The sequence below is a fragment of the Salmo salar genome, chromosome ssa21, assembly GCF_905237065.1.
Source record: "Salmo salar chromosome ssa21, Ssal_v3.1, whole genome shotgun sequence".
Lineage (NCBI taxonomy): Eukaryota > Metazoa > Chordata > Actinopteri > Salmoniformes > Salmonidae > Salmo > Salmo salar.
In genome coordinates this window covers 44478440-44487500 of record NC_059462.1, presented here as the reverse complement: position 1 = coordinate 44487500, position 9061 = coordinate 44478440, and the positions used below count along the sequence as shown (strand labels likewise).

The 9061-nt window shown below is 44.8% G+C and overlaps 1 protein-coding gene across 2 annotated transcripts in view; it reads left to right on the top strand.

The window, feature by feature from the left end:
* The window catches only part of LOC106582393 (tyrosine-protein phosphatase non-receptor type 4), a 124425-nt gene that overhangs the window by 105813 nt on the left and 9551 nt on the right, over window positions 1–9061 (top strand). For both annotated transcript variants that reach the window (XM_014165465.2, XM_014165466.2), the window contains exons 16-20: window positions 675–831; window positions 1055–1138; window positions 1512–1568; window positions 6373–6529; window positions 7008–7174. In XM_014165465.2, the coding sequence (XP_014020940.1) occupies window positions 675–831; window positions 1055–1138; window positions 1512–1568; window positions 6373–6529; window positions 7008–7174 (622 nt within the window). The remainder of the gene's footprint in view (window positions 1–674; window positions 832–1054; window positions 1139–1511; window positions 1569–6372; window positions 6530–7007; window positions 7175–9061) is intronic.

Sequence of the window (9061 nt, the reverse complement as noted above, 5' to 3'; positions counted from 1 at the left end):
ACCATTCCGTTCCCTGACTTCAATCATTTATGGTGGAAAAGGACAGCAACTGTATTTGTCTTACTGTCTTGATGTAATGAGATAAATACAGACAAATACTCTGTGTATGTCCCCGTGGTCAGTGTCAGTGAGCAGTAGTCCTTCTCTCAGCCATGTGGCTGAAGTCCTTGTGGTGTCTGTTTATTTTGAGAGAGAGGCCTGTCTGTCCCCCCTGCAGTGTCTCCTGTGTTGTGACACCAGCCTGGCATATAGGACGCCAAACAAAGACAATGTGCTGTGACTGTTCCTGATTGGCCTCTAGTCCTCCTGGGATTTCTGTGGTTGAGTGACTGGGATGGTTAGGTACACTGTACACAACAAACACCCACTGTGACTGGGATTGTTAGGTAGTTACACACTACAACACAGACACACACACACACACACACCGTCTCTCTCTGTGGAGGATGTGCTGTAGGAGCTCTGCTCTACTATTGGCCAATGGCCACGAGCAACTGGAGTTTCTGCTTATCCAAAAGCTCTGATTGGCTGAATGGCTTACTGAGCTCTGTTGTTAGCTCTGTTGGATTTTAGGAAATGGAACGTGCCTTATCTTGAAAAAATATCAAGGACTTAAAAGGGACTGGCTGACAGACTGAAGGTACTCTACCAACGCTGTCTGTGTCTCTCTCCAGCTCCCCAGAGACAGTAGATGGTCGGCCCCCGGCCCTGCCTCCAAAACAGTCCAGGAAGAACCTGAGCCAGATCATCCAGGCCCACTCCCAGCAGAGTCTCCTTGACAACCACATCAACGAGATGTACGATGTCCCCATGGCAACCGACAAGACCACGGTAAGTCCGCCCTGACTCAATCTACCACTGTTTTCATTTTGTTTCATAATGAATTTATTCAGCTGGACCTAAATGACTTAGAATTAGGGCCAGGGTCATGGTTTTTCTGACCTTGTGACCTCTGAAGAACTGTGGGTCCTTCAGAGCCTCTGTAGGCTGTCAAGAGCTTATGTCCTTTCCAATGTAGACATGTATTAACACATCCCTATGTCTTTCTCTACAGTTGAACGGTGTTGTCCCTCACGACAATCTGGTCCTGGTCAAGATGAGACCAGATGACAACAGGCGATTTGGCTTCAACGTCAAGGTGAGACCTCTGCCTAGTGCCTACAGTAGTGCTTTGTAGGGCCACAGGTAACCTAGTGATTAGAGCGTTGGGCCAGTAACCGAAAGGTCGCTGGTTCAAATACTCGAGCCGACAAGGTGAAAAATCTATCGATGTGCCCTTGAGCAAGGCACTTAACCCTCATTTGCTCCAGGGGTGCTGTACTACACAGTTCACTGCACCTATCGTGTGTGTGACAATGAAACATCTTTATTATTATCTACTTTTTTTAATGTATAGCGCTATGAAATAACAATGCCCAGAGGGTAATCACCTAACCCTACTGCTCCTAATCCTGACCATGTGACTTGACCAAGATCAGATTGTTTAGCCCTCTCCATTGCCTTGGTTTTAGGGTGGAGCTGATCAGAAGGTGCCCGTCATCGTGTCTCGTGTGGCCCCTGGGACATCGGTATGTTAGAACACTAACCAACACCCCATACACTCTGGCTCCCGAGTGGTGCAGCGGTCTAAGTCACTGCAGCTCAGTGCTTGAGGCGACACTACAGACCCTGGTTCAATTCCAGGCTGTATCACAACCAGCTGTGATTGGGAGTCCGGGTTAGAGCTTGGACGGGGTAGGCAGTGCCGTCATTGTAAATAAGAATTTGTTCTTAACTGACTTGCCTAGTTAAATAAAGGTAAAATGAAAATGCATTTTTTTAAACATTTACAGTACACATACTCATGTTCTTCCTCTCTCAGATACTCAGAAACACGCTCACACTTTCCCTATCACTTCTGCCCTTACACTCACAATGTCTCTACCCCTCATCTCACTCTCTCTCTCTCTCTTGCTATTTCTCTCTCCATCTTTCCCTTCTATCTGTCTCTTTCCCTCCCTCTGTCTTGTTCCCACTCACGCTCTCTCATTGAAACACATACAGTGAGGGAAAAAAGTATTTGATCCCCTGCTGATTTTGTACATTTGCCCACTGACAAAGAAATGATCAGTCTATAATTTTAATGGTAGGTTTATTTGAACAGTGAGAGACAGAATAACAACAAAAAAATCCAGAACAACGCATGTCAAAAATGTTATAAAATGATTTGCATTTTAATGAGGGAAATAAGTAATATATGTATGTATGTGTGTGTGTGTGTGTGTGTACAGCAATAGTTAAATACGATAGGCATTGACTAGAATACAGTCCAGACATATGAAGTGGGTGAAACAGTATGTAGACATGATTAAAGTGACCAGTGTTCCATGTCTATGTACATAGGCAGCAGCCTCTAAGGTGCAGGGTTGAGTAACCGGGTGGTAAGCGCATAGTGACAGTGACTAAGTTCAGGGCAGGGTACTGGGCGGGGCTGGGTAGTGGTGACTATTCAACAGTCTGATGGCCTTGAGCTAGAAGCTGTTTAGAAGAGAGATGGAAGTCTCTCGGTCCCAGCTTTGATGCACCTGTACTGACCTCGCCTTCTGAATGGTAGCGGGGTGAACAGGCCATGTCTTACGTGGCTGAGTTCCTTGGTGATATTTTTGGCCTTCCTATTACACCGGGTGCTGAAGATGTCGTGGAGGGCAGGCAGTGGGCCCCCGGTGATGCGTTGGGCAGACCGCACCACCCTCTGGAGAGCCCTGCGGTTGCGAACGATGCAGGTGCTGTACCAGGCAGTGATACAGCCCTTGTTGTCTCGTCGTTGTTGGTAATCAGGCCTACCACTGTTGTCGTCTGCAAACTTGATGATTGAGTTGAAGACGTGTGTGCCCATGCGGTCATGTGTGAACAGGGAGTACAGGAGGGGGCTGAGCACGCACCCTTGTGGGGCCCTTGCGTTGAGGAGCAGCGTAGTGGAGGTGTTGTTTCCTACCTTCACCACCTGGAGGGCTGCCCGTCAGAAAGTCCAGGACCCAGTTGCACAGGGTGGGGTTCAGACCCAGGGCCTCAAGCTTAATCATGAGCTTGGAGGGTACTATGGTGTTGAAGACTGCGCTTTAGTCCATGAATAGCATTCTTGCGTAGGTATTCCTCTTGTCCAGAATAGAGGTTGACCGATTAATCAGAATGGCCGATTAATGAGGGCCAATTTCAAATTTTCATAACAATCCGTAATCGCCATTTCTGGACGCCGATTACATTGCACTCCACGAGGAGACTGCGTGGCAGGCTGACTACCTGTTACGCGAGTGCAGCAAGAAGCCAAGGTAAGTTGCTAGCTAGCATTAAACTTATCTTATAAAAAAACGATCAATCTTAACATAATCACTAGTCAACTACACATGGTTGATGATATTACTAGTTTATCTAGCTTGTCCTGCGTTGCATATAAACGATGCGGTGCCTGTTAATTTCTCATCGAATTACAGCCTACTTCGCCAAACGGGTGATGATTTAATAAGCGCATTCGCGAAAAAAGCACTGTCGTTGCACCAATGTGTACCTAACCGTAAACATCAATGCCTTTCTTTAAAATCAATACACAAGTAAATAATTTTAAACCTGCATATTTAGTTAATATTGCCTGCTAACATGAATTTCTTTTAACTAGGGAAATTGTCACTTCTTCTCTTGCGTTCCGTGCAAGCAGAGTCAGGGTATATGCAGCAGTTTGGGCCGCCTGGCTCATTGCAAACTATGTGAAGACCATTTCTTCCTAACAAAGACTGTAATTAATTTGCCAGAATTGTACATAATTATGACATAACATTGAAGGTTGTGCAATGTAACAGCAATATTTAGACTTGGGGATGCCACCCGTTAGATAAAATACGGAACTGTTAAGTATTTCACTGAAAGAATAAACGTTTGGTTTTCGAAATGATAGTTTCCGGATTTGACCATATTAATGACCTAAGGCTCGTATTTCTGTGTGTTATTATATTATAATTAAGTCTATGATTTGATATTTGATAGAGCAGTTTGACTGAGCGGTGGTAGGCAGCATCAGGCTCGTAAGCATTCATTCAAACAGCACTTTCGTGCGTTTGCCAGCAGGTCTTCGCTATGCTTCAAGCATTGAGCTGTTTTGGACTTCAAGCCTGTCAACTCCCGAGATTAGGCTGGTGTAACTGATGTGAAATGGCTAGCTTGTTAGCGGGGTGCGCGCTTATAGCGTTTCAATCAGTGACGTCACTCGCTCTGAGACCTTGAAGTAGTTGTTCCCCTTGCTCTGCAAGGGCCGCGGCTTTTGTGGAGCGATGGGTAACGATGCTTCGAGGGTGGCTGTTGTCGATGAGGCCCTGGTTCGTGCCCAGGTAGGGGTGAGGAGAGGGACGGAAGCTATACTGTTACACTGGCAATACTAAAGTGCCTATAATAACATCCAATAGTCAAAGGTATATGAAATACAAATGGTATGGAGAGAAATGGTCCTATAATTCATATAATAACTGCAACCTAAAACTTCTTACCTGGGAATATTGAAGACTCATGTTAAAAGGAACCACCAGCTTTCATATGTTCTCATGTTCTGAGTAAGGAACTTAAACGTTAGCTTTTTTTACATGGCACATATTGCACTTTTACTTTCTTCTCCAACACTTTGTTTTTGCATTATTTAAACCAAATTGAACATGTTTCATATTTATTTATTTGAGGCTAAATTGATTTTATTGATGTATTATATTATGTTAACATAAGTGTTCATTCAGTATTGTTGTAATTGTCATTATTACAAATAAATAAAACAAAAAATAAATCGGCCGATTTAATCGGTATCGGCTATTTTTGGTCCTCCAATTATCGGTATCGGCGTTGAAAAATCATAATCGGTCGACCTCTAGTCCAGAAGGTATATGGCAGTGTGCAGTGCAATGGTGATTGCGTCATTCGTGGATTTATTGGTGTGGTGTGCAAATTGCAGTGGTTCTAGCGTGTCAGGTAAGGTGGAGGTGATATGATCCTTACTAGCCTCTCAAAGCAGTGAGTGCTATGGGGATGCCGTTTGGGCCGGTAGCCTTGCAAGGGTTAACACGCTTAAATGTCTTACTCACATTGGCCACGGAGAACAAGAGCTCACAATCCTCGGAAGCGGCTGTGGCCTGTGTCGGCGGCAGTGTGTTTTCCTCGAAGCAGGCGTTTTAGCTTGTCCGGTAGCAAGGCGGACAAGCTAATATACCTGGCTGGTTTTCCCTTTTATAATCTGTGATTGTCTGGAGTCCCTGCCACACGTCTTGAGTGAGCCGTTGAATTGCGATTCCACTTTGTCTCTGTAATGACGTTTTGCCAGTTTGATTGCATTACGGAGGGCATAACCGGATCTGTTTGTATATATTCCCGGTGAAATTGTTGTGGTTAAATGGGGTGGTTTACACCTTCAGTTTTGCGCAAATGCTGCAATCTATCACCATTTTCTGGTTTGGACAGGTTTTAATCATCACAGTGAAACAACATTCCCTATTCACTTCGGTGTATACAGCAATGTTATTCTCAGAGGCAACCCGGAACATATATCAGTCCGCGTGATCAAAACAATCTTGAAGCATGGATTCCGATTGGTCAGACCATCATTGAACAGACCTTACCACAGGTACTTACTGTTTGAGTTTCTGCCTATAGAAAGGGAGGAGCAGAATGGAGGCGTGATCTGATTGGCCGAAGGGAGGGCCTTGTAGCCGTCCCGGAAGGGAGAGTAGCAATGGTCGAGGGTTTTTGATGCGCAAGTAGCGCAGGCAATGTGTTTGGTAGCGTATTCCTCAGATTTGCTTTATTAAAGTCCCCAGCTAGAATAAATGTGGCCTCAGGATATGTGGTTTCCAGTTTGCACAAAGTCCAGTGTAGTTCCTTGAGAGGCATTGTGGTATCTGCTTGAGTAGAAAGTAGAATATACACGGCTGTGACGATGACCGAAGATCATTCTCTTGAGAGGTAATGCGGTCGGTATTTGAGTGTGAGGTATTCTAGATCGAGTGAACAAAAGTTGCAGTCCCTTCACGGCTCAACTAAAAAGGCTTCAGGATGTTACTCTGATGTTGATGAAGTCAAACACAATGAACAGCACTTAGTTCTCTTTGTTGTAATTTACCACAAGCTATCGCTACGTGGCCCATATTCACAGAGTCACAGAGTTGATATAGGATCAGTTTTGCCTTTGGATCATAATAAATAAGATTATATGGACGGGGAAAACCTGATCCTAGAACATCACTCTTACTCTGAGAAACTTTATTATATTACAGGCCCAGTGTTCTAGTCTGTTCTTCCCAGTATACCACTTTAACCACTTGACTCAACTGTGTTCTGATTGCGTTCTCCTCCAACCCTCTACAGGCTGACCTGTGTGTCCCTCGTCTGAACGAAGGTGACCAGGTGGTTCTGATCAACGGTCGAGACATCTCGGAGCACACTCACGACCAGGTGGTCATGTTCATCAAGGCCAGCTGTGAGAACCACTCAGGAGAGCTCATCTTATTGGTCAGGCCCAATGGTGAGGAGAGGGTTCTAATTGGTGACTAAGTAATCTCCTTGGGTTTACTACATTTGACATTTATGTCATTTAGCAGACGTTCTTATCCAGAGCGACTACAGTAAGTAGTAAGGGCATACTTTTTCCATACTGGTCCCAAGTGGGAATCGAACACACAACTCTGGCGTTGCAAGCGCCATCCTCTACCAACTGAGCTACACGGGACCACTTTTGAAATGTGCAGTTAAAACAGGCCAAATCATTACGATAGAAGAACAAGTGACATCAAACAAAAGAGGCTACCTTCCAATATCCACACTAGCGTATAGCATTCCAGTTAGAATCCATACCTAGTACATTGCTTCTTTTTAAGTGGTGTCCTGTTGTGAATATTGAAACTGAGCAGAGCCTAATACTTGTTAAAGTAATAATAAGAGATGCTATTGTTCTCAAGACACTATTCTAACTAACTGTGTTACTTCCTTTCCTGTCTCTCCAGCCATCTATGACATGGTGGAGGAGAAGCAGGAGACTGAGCCAGACTTCCAGTACATCCCAGAAAAGTGTCCCCAGGACCCCAGTCAGCTGGACCAGGACGCCTGGAGGGACTCCATGAACACCCTGAAGGAGGGTCTGGTCAGCGGGGAAGTACTAGCCCAGTTTGATGTGAGTCAGTCCTCCCCTCACGTCCTCTACAAATTTAAAGCTTTCATGAGCTAGACTATCACGTCTGTTTCTCACAATGTTCTTGTGATTTTTTGTTGTACCTCGAGTCATGTGGGTCTTGTTCAGTTTTTTTTAAATCTTTTCTGAGGTGACTGGAAATGTGGCGAGAGCAATAGCTCCCCCTAGTTTGTGCACTATTGTTTTCACCTCATTGAGGTCAGGAAGGAAGTTACCAATTTCTGGAGGGAAATGTTGCCCAGGACTGGTGTTACACAAGTTCTACAGTATCAGCTTTATTGCTGTGATTTACTGTGCCCTCCAAGTGCAGGTTGATGCCCCTCACAGAGACCCCCATAACATCTAGGTTATGGCACATAAGACAACTACTTAGAACACCTGTTACTGTGTGAGGAATAATCGCCAAGTAGTTTACTTTATTTATTTTATTGATATTTTTACCACTTTTTTCTCCCCAATTTCGATCTTGTCTGTTCTCTACAACTCCCCAACGGGCTCGGGAGGCGAATGTCGAGTCATGCATCCGCCGAAACAAGACTCGCCAAACTGCGCTTCTTAACACCCGCCCGCTTAACCTCCGCACCAATGTGTCGGAGGAAACACAATTTAACTGAAAACCGAGGTCAGCCTGCAGGCGCCCGGCCCACCACAAGGAGTTGTGGTGAGCCAACGCGATGAGCCAAGTAAAGCACCCCCGGCCAAACCTTCCCCTAACCCAGACGACACTGGGCCGATGGGACTCCCGATCACGGCTGGTTGTGACACAGCCTGGGATCGAACCAGGGCCTTTAGTGACGCCTTAAAACGCTGCGCCACTTGGGAGGCCGCAAATAGTTTACTTAAAAACAAAAGGCTAATTCTTTGATGCGTCGGCTGCTCTTTGAATGTGGTGAGAAGCACCAGTGTTATCATTTCCGCATTCTGATAACTTCCTGTCTTTCATCAGGCACACTTAACAGCTTCCTGTTTCGCTACATTGTGTTATGAGACTAGAAGAATGTGCTAAAGTGTGAGGGCAAAGGAAACATGCACACATACAGACCTAACATACCGGTTTGCACTGAGAAAATGTTTTCCGTTCATGTGTGTGTTTACACAAATATTTGTGTTTTGGTCTTAATCCGCTACTGCACTTCACATACAATGTATGTGTGCCCATTTCAAAAGATTAGTAGCATCTTTTGAATTCTGACACACAGCAGGTGGAAGGAGCTTAAGGAAAGACGTGGGCCTTTCAGACATAGCAGACATTCTGATTCTGAACGTTCAGGCATAGCAGACATTCTGATTCTGAACGTTCAGACATAGCAGACATTCTGATTCTGAACGTTCAGACATAGCAGACATTCTGATTCTGAACGTTCAGACATAGCAGACATTCTGATTCTGAACGTTCAGACATAGCAGACATTCTGATTCTGAACGTTCAGACATAGCAGACATTCTGATTCTGAACATTCAGACATAGCAGACATTCTGATTCTGAACGTTCAGACATAGCACACATTCTGATTCTGAACGTTCAGACATAGCAGACATTCTGATTCTGAACGTTCAGACATAGCAGACATTCTGATTCTGAACATTCAGACATAGCAGACATTCTGATTCTGAACGTTCAGACATAGCAGACATTCTGATTCTGAACGTTCAGACATAGCAGACATTCTGATTCTGAACGTTCAGACATAGCAGACATTCTGATTCTGAACGTTCAGACATAGCAGACATTCTGATTCTGAACGTTCAGACATAGCACACATTCTGATTCTGAACGTTCAGACATAGCACACATTCTGATTCTGAACGTTCAGGCATAGCAGACATTCTGATTCTGAACGTTCAGGCATAGCAGACATTCTGATTCTG